The 22,320-nt window shown below is 43.5% G+C and overlaps 1 protein-coding gene across 1 annotated transcript in view; it reads left to right on the top strand.

Moving 5' to 3' along the window:
- The window catches only part of LOC124037766 (cytosolic carboxypeptidase 6-like), a 489,347-nt gene that overhangs the window by 19,827 nt on the left and 447,200 nt on the right, over positions 1-22,320 (top strand). The window contains exon 3 of the mRNA XM_046352789.1: positions 11,117-11,241. Within this exon, the coding sequence (XP_046208745.1) occupies positions 11,117-11,241 (125 nt within the window). The remainder of the gene's footprint in view (positions 1-11,116; positions 11,242-22,320) is intronic.

Genomic DNA, 22,320 nt, shown 5'->3' with positions numbered 1-22,320 from the left:
CTGGTAGGCATCACATTGTGAGAGATTTGTCTCTTGAAAACACTTGAAAGGATTTGTATTTGCGAGCGATGAGATGCCTCTGTGGACTCTGTTGTTTACCAGAAAACCAATTTGGGACTGCCCACTGGCTGTGAATAAGGGCTATTTGAGTATTTGAGCACTCTCCATCTAATGAAAGGGAAACTTTGCATTCGTCTTCTGAAGAATGGTAAATCTGCACTCTGCTCTTGGCAACCACTGTTGGGCTCTGCACTTCCTGCAGTGTTGAAGAATTCATAGCCAAAACGTCCTTCATCAAAACGTTTTCCTGATTAAAGATTTTTGTAAATTGATATGTCTAAATGATGTATTTTCTCTCACGTCCGATGCATTTTATACGGATTAGGATGTCTGTGGATGGCATCGCCTTTCTGGTATTTTTGAAAATCTGTTCTTTGTTATTTATTTGTTTTGACTTTGTAATATATATTTATTGCTTTGTTGCTAAATTTTTCTCTTAAGTAATTGCACCATGCTTGGGTACAGCTTGCCAGAGTGATTGCACAAAAACCTGATACTCTGCCAAGCCTTTTGAATGGCTTTCAGTAGAGCCTTTTTCCTGCCCTTTCATTTTTGTGTAAAGCTGGCTGTGCATTGACAGTAGCAGCACTTTGTGTAATTCCCCAGATTGAAAATCTGTTTCACCATGACTGATTCCCTCAGTGTTGTTCCTGACGGTTGGAAATTATACTGGGATTTGCAGACATCCTCTTCCCGACTAGCTCAGCTCTCAGATACACTCTGATTAACTTCAACCTCCCCATCTTAACTATGGACCAATCCGATTATCACACAGTACTGGAACAGGTGCAGGTAATACAAAAAAATAGAAATATTATAACAAAATCATAGTAGTGTTTGTTCTGTGACCAAACACTACTATGGTTACACCCCCTCTCTATGACACTGTATTGTAGGTCAAGAGTCACTTACTGACAGATTAGCCCCTCATTGAGCACCCTGCCCCCTCCTCTTCTATTGGAAAGATTTGTTTGGTTTCAAAAGGAAGGGCAGGCACAAGAGAAGAACCATCCTAGTAGTTCACTCTCCTTTTGTCTTACTTGCATTTTCAGTGAAATCTTTCTAGTTTTCTTCTTCTGAGCTATTGGAGTGGCCGTTGATTCCTAGCCTCCCTTGTTTCTCCCCTTTTTGTCTTGTTAACTCCCCGTGTTCCTGAACTCATTACAGAGCAATAGGCCCCGAGCGCTGAATTGTGCACCCAGAGGGAGCAGTAACTGTAAATAACCAGGACTGCAGGCTTCCCGATAACATGTTACCAAGATGATAACAGCCCTTCTTAGCAGTCCTGTTGACCTACTCCTTGCCTTCGGCTCGCAAAGGACCCTTCAGCTCTCTCTGTTTTTATCTCCAAACTCTCTGCAGGAAAGATTATTCTCCTGTGTTCTCCTGGGAGAAGAAGAAGCAAACAAAACAACAGATAAAACAACAAAGAACCGACTGGACTGTTGTCCCTCTGCCAAAGCCTCTCCTGTCCTTTGTAGGCCTCCACATAATTAACTTGTAAAAAGATAGCATGAAATTGGAACAGACTTGTATTTACTCTCTGAAGAGACCACCACTGCACAGCACTCAAAATGATAAGAGAGAAAAAAACACACGACCAAAACAAAAACAATGCACAAGCTTACTGGTAAAGTATGATCCTTTAAGGCTTCAGAAATCGATAAAAGTAGAGATGATCCTTTTGAAGTGCTTTTACAGGTTCATGTCATGGGCTTGATGTGAGCTTGTGGGCAAAATCATTGGCTGGCTGAGATTGATAATACAATTAGGACAATTTTACTAAGCATGCATCACTATGACCCATTACCACACCAACTGCTCTGGATGTAAAATATTTGATTTAGAGTCATTTTGAAAATGATTATAAAAGGGCAGAGAGAAAATGTTGTCTCTTTTGAATTTACAGGCTTCTCCATCATTTGTGCCAAATATGTGGATGGCATCTCTCACTGGTATCCCCAGGCTGAGCCATTTTCATATCTGTTGAGTGTGCTGGTGTTCAAACCAACCCTATTCTCTCTTGTTCAGATGTTCTCATTTTTTCACATTCAGATTCATTTTCTTTTCAGGGTTGTCTCTATTTCAACGAGGCATTCCCTTAATGCCAAACAATTTAATATAGTTTTAACAAAAAAGTGATTTAAATTCACTGTGTTTTGACACCTGTTACAGAGTTTGCTTGAACTTGGAGTCACCTCTTTACTCTGGCTTGGAGATTTCATGATAAGAAAAAGGGTTTTTAAGAAGTCATGAAGCAAGATATTGATGTTTTCTCTGTGACAACTTGCCTTTAGACACCGGAGGAAAAGTGCAAGGACAGACATTTTGCTCCAGGTCTAAACTGAGACACCTCTGCTGGATGGAATCAATTCCGTCTTTATCAGTTGTCTGTACCCTGGAATTCCCTCACCAGGGGCAAGCTGATGTGTTTTCCAATAATGGAGCGCATAGCAAAAATAAGTTTAAAAGGTTCACACTCTCATGTCCCTTTTAATTTCCAGTGCAGCTTGTACCACAGAGGAAAGCCCAAGAGAAGGATAGAGGGATGTTTTTGTCCAGCCCCGTTTATTTAGTGTTGAGGTCGAATTTGCAGCATGATTTTTAAAATTTTGATTCAGTTGTCTGTGCGACGAGCTTCTGGTGCTTTGTACCAATAACACAGTAAGTCATGACTATATCAAGCAATATTCAGCAAGTTATTGATATTGGTATTGAATTGATTTTAAACACTTCAGTCTATTTGTCTTCATGTGTATAATCAATTTCCATTCCTTTTATGCTATTTCATTTCAGACATATGTTACCCCTTTTATTGTGCAGTGAGGAAAAGTCTGGGAGAGCAAAATGTTGTGGTAAATGTTTCTTTGTTATTGTAGTTAGGCTGCCATAAATTGAAGCCATCACAAGGAAAACCCATAAATCAATCATCCAAATAATGCATTTGAAAACAACTTTCATTACTATGGCTCTGTTGAACAGAGCACCCCAGGCATGCTGCATGATACATCTGCATGGGAGAGGCACATAGGCCATCCATTCAGTGCAGTTGCAGATTGTCCCATTGTGTGGGCTGAGCACTGACTGCTCTCCCTTGTACCTCCGTAATGGAATTAGATTAGCCATGTTTTCTCCTGTGAGTCCATGTGTGAATGACCCTCTGCTTGCCTTGCCCATGCACTGCACTTGTCCATGCACTGGCTGCCATCTTGCACACTTCTGCAGTTACAGGGTTTTCAGCTCTCATGTTACTGTCAAATTAAGTGTTACATTCATAATTTCCTATGTATTTCTATGCATGAAATTCAGCAACTTGCAAAAATACTTTTTTATTTTAACAAAGCACATAAGTGAATGTATAAAACCAGTTTACCAGTGTAAAATAGGGACCTGGTATCAGTCGTAACAGCAGAAATGTTGTAGGAGGCAGGCAGGCTCAGGTGCAGAAGTTATCCTTTCAGGGTATGATGCTAGTGGTCCAGAGTCGAGACGGTCCAGAGTCGAGACGTGCTTATTTACAAAATAATCCAAATATATATTTTTAATAATTAGATACAATTCTCAATTTAACTTCATGACATGCAAAGGCCTTGGAGCAGGCAAACCTGTCTACCTCATTTAGGTTGGGCTATATATACCAGGCTCAAATAAGCCTCCCATCACAATTACCAAAATCAATCTGCCAAAGAAGCCAACAACAGGCGCTTACTGTCAGGACTAAGATTCAGATACAGACACAGAGGCATAGAGTACAAGTTTCAGAGTTTATTATAGTACAAGAGGCAGGCAAAAGGTAAGTTAAGGCAGGCAAAAGGTAAGTCAAGGCAGGCAAAAGGTAAGTTAAGGCAGGCAAAAGGTAAGTCAAGGCAGGCAAAGAGTCGTAATCCAAATCAGAGTCAGGCAGGTACAGGACGGCAGGCAGGATCAGGGTCAGGACAGGCAGAAAGGTCAGAACTGAGAAGACTAAGAAAAATAAAAACTAGGTCACAGGAAACATGGGATCACGCTGGTAGGACTTGACAAGACGAACTGGCAACAGACAAACCGAAAACGCAGGTATAAATGCACAGGGGAACATGACAAATGGTACAGCAATGACTGAATAGCAAACAAAAACATTTATTGTACCTTGTGAGTCTACCTAATGTTCATGTGCACTTGTCGACAATGTTGCAATGAACGGTAAGGAATATACTCAGTGGACAGCTTATTAGGTACACCAACCCCGTTCACGAAAATGGCTCCCATGTGGCTGTGGCTTGCTATAAAAAGCAAGCATCGAGGCATTCAAATACTGTTTGAGTGTGGTATGATCGTCCGTGCCAGGTGGGCTGGTTTCAGTATCTCAGAAATGTCCGGCCTGCTGGGCTTTTCACGCACAACGGTGTCTAAGGTTTACCGAGAATGGTGGTACAACCAGAAAACAACCAGTCAGCGCCAGCCCTGTGGGCAAAAACAGCTTGTTGATGAGAGTTCGAAGGAGAATGGCAAGAGTCGTGTAAGCTAACAGGCAGGCCACAAACAGGCAAATAACAGGGCAGTACAACAGTGATGTGTAGAACGGCATCTCGGAAACCAAAACTGGTCGGTCATTGTCACAGATGGGCTAGTGCAGAAGAGGAACACACAGGGTTCCACTTCTATCAGGTAAAAACAAGAATAAGTGCCTCCAGTGGGCACGTGATCACCTACACTGGATAATTGAGGAGTGCAAAAACATCACCTTGTCCGACGAATCCTGGTTCCTGTTGCATCATGCTGATGGCAGAGTCAGGATTTAGCGTAAGCACTATGTGGCCATGGCCCCATCCTGCCTGGTGTTAATGGTAAAACAACTCTTCTTACCAATTGAGCAACATTTCCATGCTCCTGAGGAATTCAGACTGTCCTGTAGGCAAAGGTGAGTCTGACCCAGTACTAAATGGGTGTACCTAATAAACTGTGTAGATTTAACAGACATTTGTTTTAATTTTGGTAAAAATGAACAAACATTTATAATGGGGAAACAAAGTGCTGGAAAATGGCAGGAGTTTGGAGAGCGAGCAGGAGTAGTGGAAAGATGCATGGTGCGTCTTCACTATAACCGGTGTATTCATTAGTTGGATTCCACTGCAAATGCTGTTGAGTTAAGTTTTGTTCATAAAGACATGCTCCCGAACTTTGGCGTTTACGAAGTATTTTTTAAACCTCCCGCTTTGTGTTAGATGTGTCAGTGTGTAGTTCATACATGCATAATCTATGAGCAGAATTACTGTCTTACCTCAATTAACCATGAAATCACTAGTTTGAAAGCGACTGTTTTTTTGGAAGCTGTGCTGCCCAATTTCCCCAAAATGTTCCCCCACATGGGCCAGCCCCCTAGCAATTTGAGATCTAGCCAATGAGCTTCAGCCCCTCTCCATTTGAGTGACAGCTGGCAAGATGCACACACAGCTGTAACGGCAGATTTCCTCCTCTTCGTCTGAAGAGGAGGAAATCGTCAGCGTGGTCAGCATGGTAAGTGTCCATAAGTGGCTGGCGGCTCTGGCAGCTCATGCTTGGCTGGCGGCTCTGGCAGCTCCTGGCTGGCTGGCGGCTCTGGCAGCTCCTGGCTGACTGACGGCTCTGGCAGGTCCTGGCTGACTGACGGCTTAGGACAGACTGACGGCTCTAGCAGCTCAGGACAGACTGGCGGCTCTAGCAGCTCAGGACAGACTGGCGGATCTAGCAGCTCAGGACAGACGGGAGACTCTAGCAGCTCTGGACAGGAGGAAGGCTCTGGCAGCACTGGAGAGGAGGAAGGCTCTGGCAGCGCTGGACAGGCGGGAGACCCTGTAGGCAGAAAATGGAGAGACAGCCTGGTGCGGGGGGCTGCCACCGGAGGGCTGGTGCGTGGAGGTGGCACTGGATAGACCAGACCGTGCTGGCGCACTGGAGCTCTTGAGCACCGAGCCTGCCCAACCTTACCTGGTTATATGCTCCCGGTCGCCATGCCAGTGCGGCAAGGTGGAATAGCCCGCACTGGGCTGTGCTGGTGAACCGGGGCACCAAGGCTGGTGAACCGGGGCGTAAGGCTGGTGCCATGTACGCTGGCCCAAGGAGACGCACTGGAAACCAGATGCGTAGAGGTGGCTTCATGGCACCTGGCTCGAATCTAATCTAGCCCGGCCAATACGAGGAGCTAGAATGTGCACCGTACCGGGGACATTGTGCACTCCACAGCATATCACGGCGCCTGCCCGGTCCCTCTCGCTCTCCGGTAAGCACGGGAAGATGGCGCAGGTCTCCTACCTGGCTTCGCCACACTCCCCGTGTGCCTCCGCCCTCTCGGGCTTCCTACCACGCCGCCGTGCTGCCTCCATTTGCTGGTATCCCTCCTCACACTTGCTCCAGAGAATCCCAGGCAGGCTCCGGAACTCTCCCTGGGTCGACCGCCGACCTGTCTATCTCCTCCCAAGTAGTGACATAGTCCAGATCACGCTACCATGTCCAGAAATCCTGACATCGCTGCTGCTGCTGCCCGTTACCACACCGCTTGGTCCTCTGTTGGTGGGTGTATCTGTAACGCAGATTTCCTCCTCTTCGTCTGAACGCAGCGTGGTAAGTGTCCATATTGTTTATTATAAAACAAACTGAACACTAAGAACTACAAAACAATAAATGTGAACATGAACGAAAACCAAACCGAAACAGTCCCGTGTGGTGACAGACACGGAAACAAACACCCACAACCCAACAGTGAAACCCATTCTACCTAAGTATGATTCTCAATCAGAGACAACTAACGACACCTGCCTCTGATTGAGAACCATACTAGGCCGAAACAGAAACGCTAAACATAGAAACACAAAACATAGACTGCCCACCCCAACTCACACCCTGACCATACTAAATGAAGACAAAATAAAGGAAAATAAAGGTCAGAACGTGACAACAGCAGAGTAAGAGAGAGAACAATGACATGGTACAGGATAACTTTAAATGGAAGTTGGAGTTCAGTCATGTCTCTTCTCACAAAAAATATCGGCTTGAATTTGCTGAAAGGTCCTCTGCAGACTTCTATCCATTTTAGTGCATGGAAGAATTTTAGCTTTTGCTAAACACTTTGCATACTATTCAGATGGACGGTAACATGTGGAAAACATACAATTAAACAACTTTCGTATAAGAACCCAACAGCTTTTATGTCATGTTGAAGTGTGTTTGGAGTAAACTGTTTATGTTGCTAAATGTTTTGCCTCGGGCAAAACATTTTGCTACGGAATCCGACTAATGAATACACCCCCGGTATACATTTCTGATGGTTCAACATTACCGCCAATATTTTAATTAAGAAAATAAATACATTGAGACTAGAGAAAAAGAGGGAGAGAGTTTTGTATGAACTACAGACTCCTTAAGGAGAACCTGTCATGTTTAAACTGATTGTCCAGAACAGCAAAGTCTTCAGTACTCAGCCCACTGGGTGGGTTCTTAAAGTTTGTTGAAACCCAATTGATTAAATAGTAAGTGCTGCATATGTTTCTCCCAGTGGTTGATGATTGATATGGAACATAACTTATGAAGACTCTCCACTGAGTATGAATGTAGACACACAAGTCTCCAGAGGAATTATGCAGTATTAACTCTAATCTCTTAAAGAGAACTGATGTTTTTCTCTGATGCTTGCTCCCTCCCTCTTTTATCTTCGTCTTTCCTCAGGTGTATACTAGTTACACTATTGTTTGACTGCATCTTTGTGCAAATTAGTCAAATTACTTTGGATAAGTATTCTCACTGTTCCAAGTAGCCGTGCATAGGCTACCAATATGACGGCTATCAAGAATATATTTTTTTCCAAATGGTATTTTTACATTTGAAGACTTTTGAAGATTTGTTTGCCATTTATGTTTTTTAAATACTGAATGATAGGGAATTTATTAAAGGACTGTAGCGATGGAATCTGGAGTTAGCCATCATAAAATTAAAACTGAAATCAATCCTGTGTCATATCCTTGCTTCACAAGCTGAACATGCAATTCTAACCTTGAGGCCTGTGCTATCCCTCACGTCAGGTCTTTAAGCATCAAGCTCAATAACCTAGCAGCGCATGGCTGCTGTGCTTTGAATTAGAGATACCATTTTGTATCACCCTGCGACGACATCTGCAGTGTGTTTTAAAAGGTTGTTGATCAACTTTGTGTTTGTCTGTTACTCTTCTGATTAGTAACCTCTACCTCACCAGTTTGTGGTAGGGTAAAAGTACTTTTGGTCGGACTCTCTCACCATGCAATGAAGACATTCAGTGCTGTTGTTGGAATTCCTCTGAACCTCTTGTTGCAGTAGTGCCTAAGAAATTCCTCAGCTATGTGCTCATCCGCTGTCCATGGTCCTGAAATGCCAAACGAGTGGAGGACTCTTGTCACTAACTTTCTGAGAGAGCCTGAAAGTTAGTGAATTTTTGTATGCTATTTATGGTGCCGCATTAGTGTATACAAGCTTCCGATTTAGTTGTAGCTCCATAAATATATGCAGGCGTGTGCTCTGAGGAGCCATTTACCCAATTCAATGGACTTAGTTATTTTATGTATAAAAAGCGCACTGCACGCTAAATTTTGGGCTCTTCAGAAATCATATGCAATTGAAAAGCATCAATCTCTTGAAGTATATTTTTAACACACTTATGGGTTTATGTTTAATCCATGTTTACTTGTCTCTAGTTTAGAAACATGTTGATAAATCCTTCATTGTATTAATTTGAATACTGAAAGTAGCCTAAATAAATCAGTCAACAAAAACAGTAGCTGTGTTATCCATACATACATATGAAACAACCTTTAGAGACTTATCTGTGTCTTCTAATAGCCAATATTTGGTAGTGTAAACCAGATAAATGGCTAAGACATTGGTATTCAAGATGATAGATTATACAGGACATCTGGTTGGAACAGGTGCGGTTGTCATATTCGCATCATGCTATCTGCAGCTGTGGGTGTTTCAGCAAACCCTTGGCTTTATCTGTTGTCAATGGCTCTGGATTGCTTTGCCAGCACCTGCCACTTCTCAGTCAGTCTGTACAGTATGTGGTTTTAAATAAGTTATTTCATGTAAGGATTGTAATACAGATGCGACTTTGGTTTGTGGTACAGTATGTTTCACTTATCTTCTCCCAGCCGCCACCAAGTGTAGCAGTATGTGGAGTAGGTGTGATGATATTTTACTCCCTTGTAAACTACATGCACGTAAGCACACACACAGTGTTCGTTCATGTAATGGACACTGTAAAGGTCAGTTATCAACCTTTACCACAGGTGTCTGATAAGTTGTAAAAGGATCTCACTATGTCTGATCCTATTTGTATTCTTACAGCCCTACTATTGTTCACAAGAGCTACAGGCCAATATACATTTTTGCAGAGAGCATTTCTATTTGGCAACCAATGTGTTGGAATTGAAAACCGGGAAGCTGTTAGAGAATGGCGGACATGTACACTGAGTGTACAAACATTAGGAACACCTTCCTAATATTTAGTTGCACCCCCCTTTGCCCTCAGTACAGCCTCAGTTCGTCAGGGTATGGACTCTACAAGGTGTCGAAAGCATTCCACAGGGATGCTGGCCCACGTTGACTCCAATGCTTCCCACAGATGTGTCAAGTTGGCTTGAAACATACGGGAAACTGCATGAAAAACCCAGCAGTACTTGACACACTACTACCATACCCCATTCAAAAGCATTTGAATATTTTGTCTTGCCCATACACCCTGTGCATGGCACACATACACAATACATGTCTCAATTGTCTCAAGGCTTAAAAATACTTATTTAACCTGTCCCCTACCCTTCATCTACATTGATCGAAGTGGATTTAACAAGTGACATCAATAAGGGATCATAGCTTTCACCTTGATTCACCTGGTCAGTCTATGTCATGGAAAGAGTAAGTGTTCCTAATGTTTTGTTCACAGTTTAAATACAGCATCATGTGTTACAAAATAAACATACAATTTGTAACACAAGTCCAAAATGATTTCCAGATTATATGGGGTTCTGTTATCCTTTTTCCCAGTGGGGTCTTTGATGTACTTGCACAAAAATAATAATGCATATATTTTAAAGCTCATGAAGGAGCATCATCCAGTGTCCTATGAGGGTTTGCAGATGATGCTGTTTCTGTGGACAGTGAGATGAGTTGAAGGGATTTTCAGGAAGCGGTGGATTAGCCCTCTCAGATGGCAGAAGGAGAGCGATCTGCTCTGACGGTGTGGTGGTTACCCCATCTGTCAATAATTAGGTCAGTGCTACCTGGCACCAGGTGGTCGTTCATTTCCACACTCCTTCCACACCACATGGACCGGCTAAGGGACGCAGAGTAGAGCAGGTTGTCCTCTTGCCTAGGGAGTTTACTCTGCGAGCCAGTGGGCAAGCTGGGCCTATGGACTAAGTTTTTATGGCAATATATAAATCACACAGCGGTGGATGATGCAACTTTGGTGTTAATCTATATTTTATTTTGAAGTTACCACCTTCCAAAGCTGTCCCAGTTGTCACCTAAACAGTAGCTAAGTTCCATTCTCTTCATCCCACCCATTGTCACTAGGGTGCGGATTATGTTTACGTTTTAGTAATTTAGCAGACACTCTTATCCAGAGCGACTTATAGGAGCAATTCATTTTAAGTACCTTGCTCAAGGGTACATCGGCAGATTTTTCACCTAGTCAGCTCTGGGATTCAAACTCGTGACCATTCGGTTACTGAGCCAACGCTCTTAACCGCTAGGCTACCTACATTATATACACATTAAATCTACACAGTTTACAACAGATATCAGTTGATCATATGCATTTTTATTATTCCATGTGGAAATATCTCCCAAGTTTCTAGCCACCTGAGCTGTCTAGGAGATGCCTAGGAGGTGAATTGGTGAAAACCTTTCGAAATAAAAAAAATACAGATTTATGTCAGGAAGCTTATGTAGTATATGAAATGAAATATTCTTGGGACGTTGGCTATACTTTTTTGTAACGTGTTGGTTAGGCCTAACTGTTGGTAGCCCAACATGAATCCTGATAGTCTGAATGTGATCTTTATTTTCCCAGGTAACCTTGGACGTGTTGACTGCATCAGTGAATTTGAGTTTGACCTTTTCATCAGACCGGACACCTGTAACCCTCGCTTCAGAGTATGGTTCAACTTCACAGTCGAGAATGTGCAGGAAACACAGGTAGGTGATTCTATGAATACTGTATACTGCAGTATACACTAAAATGTTATTTGATTATTTTCTATAAATGGTATAGCTAACAACCTGTCTGTATTCATTAAAATGTCTATGCACACTTTGAGTAAATAAAAAAAACGTAGCCCACAATTCAAAATGATTTGAAGTTTTGTTGTTTCACAGCCCTTCAGAAGAGTTGTTTGTTTGTACCTGATTCCCTTTTAAAGTACTGATAAGCACTAGCCACTTGCATGCGTTGAGCTCTAGGATTGGTTGAGAGCAGTGGTCACATGCCAAGGGCATTTGCTTAGTTTTATCAACCCTGGAGCTTCATGAATTCTAACATTTCAACGTAGTTCAGAGAGAGAAAACAACATACTAAAAAGGAGACAATTGGCAGCTGAATTATATTCCTGCTATCTAATGTAGGTATACAGGCCTGGGTAGTTATATGCTGAAAAGAGGGATAGGGAAAACAAAGCAATTCTAAGAGAGAGGGAGAGAGAGCAAGCGTGCATGAAAATGTGGGATGCTGAAGCTGTTTCCTGCAGCCCGGCCCTATCGGCCCCATCTCCCTGCAGTGCTGTGGTCAGCGCTAATCAAATTATATGGCCAAGGGATGAATGGAAGCCCTTTGCCAGGAGCCTGATCGATTCCAGGGCCAGATACCGCCCGGCATCCTGCGCCATCAGGATATTTGCTGTTTTGGCAAAAAAAAAAGAGGAGAAAGAAAGGATAGTGAGAAGCCCACACAAACCCTACACTCACTTACTCTTGCATACACCGACAACTACAGGTGACAAAAAGCAGTTGATGCCACACAGTCCTTTCTCTTGGAAATATATTTTTCTGTCTTTCCAATTTTCGTTTAGAATAAGGACCTGTGTGAATTGAATCTACTTCAATAGGTTGTTGTTAGGGGAACTGGTGATTGTCCTTTAGTACGGTGTGTGTTATACCTATGTGTACTGTAACACTGTGTGTGTGTGTGTGTGTGTGTGTGTGTGTGTGTGTGTGTGTGTGTGTGTGTGTGTGTGTGTGTGTGTGTGTGTGTGTGTGTGTGTGTGTGTGTGTGTGTGTGTGTGTGTGTGTGTGTGTGTGTGTGTGTGTGTGAGAGAGAGAGAGAGAGATAGAGATGTAATTGTGAATCGGCTGTTTACTTAAAAAATATAAATATAAATAAAAATAATGAGTAAATAAATAGAGCTATCTAGAAGCTGTGCCATAGAGATATCGGTACATTCACAGGGAACTGGGCTGGAGTGTTTTATCCAGCTAAGCCTGCCAACTCTCAGTCGAGAATAGGGAAATTGGAAACAGTTAAAAATCCGTGATATTGGAACCGAGATGACCATTTTGAAAGAATGTAAGCTGGTGAAACAGATTTGGTCGGCCTCAATCAGTTTAGCAGCTTTGTGGAAATTGGCTGCACCAGCTTTTTATTTTCTTTTCTTCACCCTAAAACCTTCACCTCAAACCCTATCTTACTTCTGGTATGGTGAGACTGATGCTGGTTAATTATGTTGCAACGACTGGACAAAGCATAGCAGCACTCTGAACTGGAGTTATCATTCAAGTCATTTTGACTCTGTTGAACCAGTTATTAAATCCTAGCCCTTCATGTTAGTTTCACCTAACCAAAGACGATAGTCTACATATTGATGAACACTTATAGTGTGTCAGTGATGAATTGGTTGTGATATACTCTTTTTTTTATATACCACTTCAGCAATTTTTGTAAATAAGCCAGCCATGTTACAGCAAATATACTCTTTCATATTTCAAATTGAGAGAGCATGGAAACTATTCAATATTCTTGGCCATCATTTTCTCACCTCTGAAAAATCTATCTGGTTTTTAACCATTGGAAACAGTGATGTGCTGTGCCCTAGAGTTGATGTCTTTGCGGAATCACCATTTTATTCATAAAAATCAGTCTAATTAAGCTAGAGACTTGCAGGGTTTTGCCTGGGCTGCTTCTCAATCTACTGCATCCGCCGATGTCGGCCTTCCGCAGTGTGTGGCAGCTGTGGTACAACGCTGTTTGTCAGACCAGGAGTAATCCTTTTTTTGTGACCAACTTTTTATTAAGTTTTTACAGGTACAAAAAACTATCAAATAAATGCATACAAAGATCCCAACACGTTCCCTCCCTCAGTCCCCATCCACCCGCCCGAATCCTCCCTTCCCCACCCGGAAACCATGCCTGCCACCACTTTCCATTCCACCCAGCAATCAAGGTTGGCCATTAGTTCCCCTCCCACACCCCACACTCATCCATCCCACGAGACCCACCCCCAATCACCCCCACCCTCCCCCGCAATGACCAGAGATCACCCCTCCCCCACTCCCCATACCACCCTTTCCCGTGGGCCTGAAAGCAAAGAAGTTTTTTTTTTTTTAAAGTCTACATTTCTAGATGTAATTGGTTTGTATGTGTGGGGCTTTAGCTGAGATTGTTCTTTACAGAGTGAAGTATTTTTGCTCAGGCCTCAATTGTTTTTTGACTAGCACCATTCATTCTCGCTGTCAATAATTCTAATGTTATAACTTCTTATACAGTAGTAACTGTATCCATTGGTTAAATGGGAGAAAGGGAGGTGTTTGCCATCTTAGAGCCAACATTTTTTTTGCAGCAGTGATGCCTACCATTAGTAATCTTCTCTGATTGATTGAGAGATTCAAGGGGCTTTCATCATTAAGTAACATAATATATGCAAAGCGTTGAATATTTACATTCTTGCACTTCAAAAAGAATTGGGAACTTTGCCCCAGAAGCATTTTACGGCAGGGCACTCCCATATCATATGAAGGAATGTGCCTACCTGATTTAGGGGACACAGTGAACAGTTGGGAGTTGGGGGCAATTTCATCGTGAAACGTTTCCTCGGTGTTACATACAGTCTGTGAACAAACTTGACTCAGAGAAGAATAGTATATTTCAGTTCTTAATGTACCTGTTGATAGGATAGTCTCGAATAAAGCTAGTCCAGTTTATTTTCCAGTGATTGCACATAGAACAGAGGGTAGAGGCGATTTATTGATTCTAAGGCTATCCCTGCCCCCCAAAAATATTGGGTGACGGAAAGTTGTCTGATCTATAGACCAATCAATTGGTCAACATTTTTAAATGTGTATTTTTCCATATATAGACATACACTATGTGTTTTAATAAAATGATCTATCTACACGATATAAACAAAAGTATGTGGACATCCCTTCAAATTAGTGGATTCGGCTATTCTATCCAGCAACCTTTCAGCAGCAACTGGCCCAACGCTCTAACCACTAGGCCACCTGCCGCCCCTAAGAACTTAAATGGCCTGCACAGAGCCCTGACCTCAACCACATCAAACACCTTTTGGATGAATTGGAATGCCAACTGCAAGCCAGGCCTCAGTGCCCGACCACACTAATGCTCAAATGGCTGAATGGAAGCAAGTCCCCGCAGCAATGTTCCAAAATCTAATGGAAAGCCTTCCCAGAAGATTGGAGGCTGTTATAGAAGCAAAAGGAGGGACCACCTCCATTTTAATGCCCATGATTTTGGAATGAGATGTTCGACAAGCAGGTGTCACATATTTTTGGTCATGTAGTGTATGCATTCGAGATGTCTGATTCTTTAAGTGCACTGTTTGATGAAATAAGACACAAATAACTCAAGAGGGAGCCAGAGATCAAGATATCCAGAAGAAAAACAAAACTTAACTTGACCCGACCATCCTCCTCCCGCTCCTGCTGGCTTTCGCAGATTTGGCCATTACTCTCCTGAATTTGCCGGTAATAGATTACATGTGGAATGCCAATTTATCTTACCAGTTCTACCAATCTGCGTGACAGTTATGGTTGTCATATGCACATTTCTGTGGAACAGTTTCAATGAATTTATAATAACGTCTTCGTATCTAAAAATAATTTTCATGTGGTTGATCAAAATTCTATCCAAATCTAGATGCAAACCTAAAAAGAATCTTCTGTTGCCATTGCCAACTATGTAAAATAGCTTACAAAGCCAACAAACAAAAACATTGCAGTCTGCAGGTAGAAAATATCCTGATAAAAATAAATATCCTATAAATCACATTGGTTACGCATGGCCTGTCTGCAATGAACTTGAAATATTGTATCAACTATTAACTTGGGTCCAGGGCTAAGCACGTGCTAGCAAACTTGCAAGATGGTATAACATATTCTGGGCCCTCAGAGTTTCCAGCGCCAGTGAGCTCAGGACAGAACCCTAAATGGGAACATTTCCATTTAGGGATCTGCTGGTGTGTTTACGGACATATTCAATCAATCCCTATCCCAGTCTGTTGTTCCCACATGCTTCAAGAGGGCCACCATTGTTCCTGTTCCCAAAAAAGCTAAGGTAGCTGAGCTAAACGACTACCGCCCCGTAGCACTCACTTCCGTCATCGTGAAGTGCTTTGAGAGACTAGTCAAGGACCATATCACCTCCACCCTACCTGAAACCCTAGACCCACTCCAATTTGCTTACCGCCCAAATAGGTCCACAGACGATGCTATCTCAACCACACTGCACACTGCCCTAACCCATCTGGACAAGAGGAATACCTATGTGAGAATGCTGTTCATCGACTACAGCTCGGCATTCAACACCATAGTACCCTCCAAGCTTGTCATCAAGCTCGAGACCCTGGGTCTCGACCCCGCCCTGTGCAACTTGGTACTGGACTTCCTGACGGGCCGCCCCCAGGTGGTGAGGGTAGGCAACAACATTTCCTCCCCGCTGATCCTCAACACTGGGGCAACCCACAAGGATGCGTTCTGAGCCCTCTCCTGTACTCCCTGTTCACCCACGACTGCGTGGCCACGCACGCCTCCAACTCAATCATCAAGTTTGCGGACGACACAACAGTGGTAGGCTTGATTACCAACAATGACGTGACGGCCTACAGGGAGGAGGTGAGGGCCCTCGGAGTGTGGTGTCAGGAAAATAACCTCACACTCAACGTCAACAAAACTAAGGAGATGATTGTGGACTTCAGGAAACAGCAGAGGGAACACCCCCCCTATCCACATCGATGAAACAGTAGTGGAGAGGGTAGTAAGTTTTAAGTTCCTTGGCGTACACATCACAGACAAACTGAATTGGTCCACCCAAACAGACAGCATCGCGAAGAAGGCGCAGCAGCGCCTCTTCAACCTCAGGAGGCTGAAGAAATTTGGCTTGTCACCAAAAGCACTCACAAACTTCTACAGATGCACAATCGAGAGCATCCTGGCGGGCTGTATCACCGCCTGGTACGGCAACTGCTCCGCCCACAACCGTAAGGCTTTCCAGAGGGTAGTGAGGTCTGCACAACGCATCACCGGGGGGCAAACTACCTGCCCTCCAGGACACCTACACCACCCGATGTCACAGGAAGGCCATAAAGATCATCAAGGACAACAACCACCCGAGCCACTGCCTGTTCACCCCGCTATCATCCAGAAGGCGAGGTCAGTACAGGTGCATCAAAGCTGGGACCGAGAGACTGAAAAACAGCTTCTATCTCAAGGCCATCAGACTGTTAAACAGCCATCACTAACATTGAGTGGCTGCTGCCAACACACTGACTCAACTCCAGCCACTTTAATGATGGGAATTGATGGGAAATGATGTGAAATATATCACTAGCCACTTTAAACAATGCTACCTAATATAATGTTTACATACCCTACATTATTAATCTCATATGTATACGTATACACTGTACTCTATATCATCTACTGCATCCTTATGTAATACATGTATCACTAGCCACTTTAACTATGCCACTTTGTTTACATACTCATCTCATATGTATATACTGCACTCAATACCATCTACTGTATCTTGCCTATGCCGCTCTGTACCATCACTCATTCATATATCTTATGTACATATTCTTTATCCCCTTACACTTGTGTCTATAAGGTAGTAGTTTTGGAATTATTAGCTAGATTACTTGTTGGTTATTACTGCATTGTCGGAACTAGAAGCACAAGCATTTCGCTACACTCGCACTAACATCTGCTAACCATGTGTATGTGACAAATAAAATTTGATTTGATTTGATTATACAGTATGCCTACATTTGCGCGCAGGCTAGGTAGCCTATAGGCCTACTTCTATGCGTACTCAGGTGTACGTTCTTACTCAACATTGACAGGAGTGCTCCAAACAAAAGACAATGACTAAACTCGTAAATGGAATGAAATAAACCAAAGCCTGTTTCTCATAAGTGTAGCAGAGGTTGCACGCTCTGCAAACAACGTGTCCACTCTAACGATGAGAAAGGATAAAGACTGGAAAAATATATTGAATGGATTAACAGAAAATATCGTAACCAAACAAACATTGTAGATGAGAAATTATAGGAATTAATGGTAAATGTGCTAATGGTGTTAAAAGTAATGGGGAATTGATAGACACTAACAATCAAAAGCAAACAATTCACACAATGAAGTTATGAAACAATGAATGTGCACAATTTGGCGAGAGAGAGGTACATTGTGCACTTTAGCCTCTGCAATGGATTCATTCACCGAGATGGGCGCGAAAAAGACAGGTGTCTCATGTGCCATAAAAACAGTGTAAAACAAATCTAAATATATTTTATATTTGAGATTCTTCAAAGTAGCCACCCTTTGCCTTGATGACAACTTTGCACACTTTTGGCATTCTCTCAACTTGCTTCAGATGTTGAGAGAATGGAATGCATTTCAATTAACAGGTGTTGCTTTTTAAAAGTTAATTTGTGGAATTTCTTTCCTTCATAATGTGTTTTAGCCAATCAGTTGTATTGTGACAAGTTAAGGGTGGTATACAGAAGATTGCCCTATTTGGTAAAAGACCAAGTCCATATTATGGCAAGAACAGCTAAAATAAACAAAGTGAAATTAAAGTCCATCATTACTCTAAGACATGAAGGTCAGTCAATACGGAACATTTCAAGAACTTTGACAGTTTTTTCAAGTGCAGTCGCAAAAACCATCAAGCGCAATGATGAAACTGGCTCTCATGAGGACCGTCACAGGAAAGGAAGACCCAGAGTTACCTCTGCTGCAGAGGATAAGTTCATTAGAGTTAACTGCACCTCCGATTGCTGTGGTAGAGCGGGTCAAGAACTTCAAGTTCCCCGGGGGCCACATCACTAAGGACCTATCATGGTCCAAACACACCAACACAGTCATGAAGAGGGCATGACTATGCCTCTTGCCCCTCAGGAGAATGAAAAGATTTCACATGGGCCCTCAGATCCTCAAAAAGTTCTACAGCTGCACCATTGAGATCATCTTGACTGGCTGCATAAAGGCTTGGTATAGCAACTGCTCAGCACCCGACCGCAAGGCGCTACAGAGGGTAGTGGGTCCGGCCCAGCCATCCAGGACCTCTATACCAGACGGTGTCAGAGGAAGGTCCTAAAAATTGACTCCAGCCACCCAAGTCATAAGCTATGTTTGAATACTCATACTAACCACACATACTATTGTGATGTAAATTGAGTATGTAGTATGCTTATTGGACATAGTATGGATACAGTTAGTATGCCAAAAAGTATACCTGGATGTCGTACTACATACGACAAAATAATAACAGTGTAATAAAGTAAGGACTTTTCAAAAAAGTTACATTTCACATTGTTAGCTAACAATTTGTGAGCTATGCTATCCTTATGAACCGCATATCATAACATTACAGCAGTATCTACCGGTATGTTTGCAAGCTACTTAATGTTAGTTGGGTACTAATATATCGCACTTGCCAGTATATTAATGATATGCAAACTAACTACTTTTAGGGTGTATTCAGAGTCCGCTCTGGGCGTTTGTAAATTCAGAGCATGGTCAGATTGTCTGTTTGTAACATTGGCTAGCTTGCTAGCTACTTCCAGACACAAATGAGAGAACACCTCACTCTGACCATTTTACTCGCCCTAGCAGAGCTGGTTAGCCTGTTTTCATGTTATCCAGGGCGTTAGCGACTGTAACTGTGCTGCTGGCAACAAACTCATTACGCTTTGGCAACAGTGTCATACTGTTTTTGATCAGACAGTATCAGATAGGCCTACACATACTGAGACAGAGGGGCGCCGGTAAGATACAATACATTCAGCCTCTTGCAAATTGAAGGAAAATGATGAAACAGAGATAATTTTTTGGGGAAGCCTGGGTTCCCTTGGCATCCATGAATACACGCCACTGGGAAAAAGATAAATAATTTAGTTAGAATGTGAGGTATCTTGAATTCCTGAAGGACAACAATTTCTCCTCTTTTACTCCAAAACAGACTTTTTATATTGACATTTATTGATGATGATGTTATGTAATCTAACATGATATACAGTATATGGCACATACAGTGCAAGATTAAAGGACATTTCATCTCAGGTGACTGACTTATTTTGTGCAATGTTATGCTGATAGGAGCTATTAGATCACTCGGTCGTGACCGAGTATAACAACTTAAGCCATAGCTTTCTCAGATTGATGAATATTTTTTTAATGGCTTAAAAGGTTATCATATTTCCTCTGCACTTTGCTATATTCTGAATAGAAGGTGAAATGTACATTTGCACATTAGTTTAAGAGATGTGAATGTTTGGACATCTTTCTGCAGTGTATTGTGGAGACGAAAGAAAGGCTCAGTAGTTTAGAGTCCCTTTTTTTTCGCCGAGGAGGGAGGGAGGGAAATCTAGTTATGAGAATTTGCCTGTTTTTATATAATATATACATACATACACACTGAGTATACAAAACATTAAGAACACCTGCTCTTTCCATGTCAGAGACTGACCAGGTGAAAGCTATGGTCCCTTATTGATGTCAGTTGTTAAATGCACTTCAATCAGTGAAGATGAAGGGGAGGAGACAAGTTAAAGAAGGATTTTTTTAAGCCTCGAGACAACTGAGACATGGATTAGGTATGTGTGCCATTCAGAGGGTGAATGGGCAAGACAAAATGTTGAAGTGCCTTTGATCGGGGTATGGTAGTTGGTGCCATGCACACCTGTTTGTGTCAAGAACTGCAACGCTGCTGGGTTTTTCACGTTCAACAGTTTCCTGTGTGTATCAAGAATGGTCCACCACCCAAAGACATCCAGCCACCTTGACACAACTGTGGGAAGCATTGGAGTCAACATGGGCCAGGATCCCTGTAGAACACTTTCGACACCTTGTAGAGTCCATGCCCCAACGACTTGAGGCTGTTCTGAGGGCAATACTACAAATAATATTAGTAAGGTGTTCCTAATATTTGGTATACTTAGTGTATTTCCCTCACCCACAAATAGAACAGCTTGCAAGAAAGGCATTTCACTGAGGGTAGTGCATACGGCCCAGTATATCACTGGGGCCAAGCTTCCTGCCATCTAGGACCTCTATACATTTACATTTACATTTAAGTCATTTAGCAGACGCTCTTATCCAGAGCGACTTACAAATTGGTGCATTCACCTTATGACATCCAGTGGGACAGTCACTTAACAATAGTGCATCTAAAACTTAGGGGGGGTGGGGTGAGAGGGATTACTTAACCTATCCTAGGTATTCCTTAAAGAGGTGGGGTTTCAGGTGTCTCCGGAAGGTGGTGATTGACTCCGCTGTCCTGGCGTCGTGAGGGAGTTTGTTCCACCATTGGGGGGCCAGGGCAGCGAACAGTTTTGACTGGGCTGAGCGGGAGCTGTACTTCCTCAGTGGTAGGGAGGCGAGCAGGCCAGAGGTGGATGAACGCAGTGCCCTTGTTTGGGTGTAGGGCCTGATCAGAGCCTGGAGGTACTGAGGTGCCGTTCCCCTCACAGCTCCGTAGGCAAGCACCATGGTCTTGTAGCGGATGCGAGCTTCAACTGGAAGCCAGTGGAGAGAACGGAGGAGCGGGGTGACGTGAGAGAACTTGGGAAGGTTGAACACCAGACGGGCTGCGGCGTTCTGGATGAGTTGAATGGGTTTAATGGCACAGGCAGGGAGCCCAGCCAACATTAAAGTTGCAGTAATCCAGACGGGAGATGACAAGTGCCTGGATTAGGACCTGCGCCGCTTCCTGTGTGAGGCAGGGTCGTACTCTGCGGATGTTGTAGAGCATGAACCTACAGGAACGGGCCACCGCCTTGATGTTAGTAGAGAACGACAGGGTGTTGTCCAGGATCACGCCAAGGTTCTTGGCGCTCCGGGAGGAGGACACAATGGAGTTGTCGACCGTGATGGCGAGATCATGGAACGGGCAGTCCTTCCCCGGGAGGAAGAGCAGCTCCGTCTTGCCGAGGTTCAGCTTGAGGTGGTGATCCGTCATCCACACTGATATGTCTGCCAGACATGCAGAGATGCGATTCGCCACCTGGTCATCAGAAGGGGGAAAGGAGAAGATTAATTGTGTGTCGTCTGCATAGCAATGATAAGAGAGACCATGTGAGGTTATGACAGAGCCAAGTGACTTGGTGTATAGCGAGAAAGGAGAGGGCCAAGAACAGAGCCCTGGGGGACACCAGTGGTGAGAGCGCGTGGTGAGGAGACAGATTCTCGCCACGCCACCTGGTAGGAGCGACCTGTCAGGTAGGACGCAATCCAGCGTGGGCCGCGCCGGAGATGCCCAACTCGGAGAGGGTGGAGAGGAGGATCTGATGGTTCACAGTATCGAAGGCAGCTGATAGATCTAGAAGGATGAGAGCAGAGGAGAGAGAGTTAGCTTTAGCAGTGCGGAGCGCCTCCGTGATACAGAGGAGAGCAGTCTCAGTTGAATGACTAGTCTTGAAACCTGACTGATTTGGATCAAGAAGGTCATTCAGAGAGAGATAGCGGGAGAGCTGGCCAAGGACGGCACGTTTAAGAGTTTTGGAGAGAAAAGAAAGAAGGGATACTGGTCTGTAATTGTTGACATCGGAGGGATCGAGTGTAGGTTTTTTCAGAAGGGGTGCAACTCTCGCTCTCTTGAAGACGGAAGGGACGTAGCCAACGGTCAGGGATGAGTTGATGAGCGAGGTGAGGTAAGGGAGAAGGTCTCCGGAAATGGTCTGGAGAAGAGAGGAGGGGATAGGGTCAAGCGGGCAGGTTGTTGGGCGGCCGGCCGTCACAAGACGCGAGATTTCATCTGGAGAGAGAGGG

The sequence above is a fragment of the Oncorhynchus gorbuscha genome, linkage group LG06 (assembly GCF_021184085.1).
Source record: "Oncorhynchus gorbuscha isolate QuinsamMale2020 ecotype Even-year linkage group LG06, OgorEven_v1.0, whole genome shotgun sequence".
Lineage (NCBI taxonomy): Eukaryota > Metazoa > Chordata > Actinopteri > Salmoniformes > Salmonidae > Oncorhynchus > Oncorhynchus gorbuscha.
Note: the sequence above shows the minus strand (reverse complement) of the source record. Positions and strands in the feature narration are given on the sequence as shown.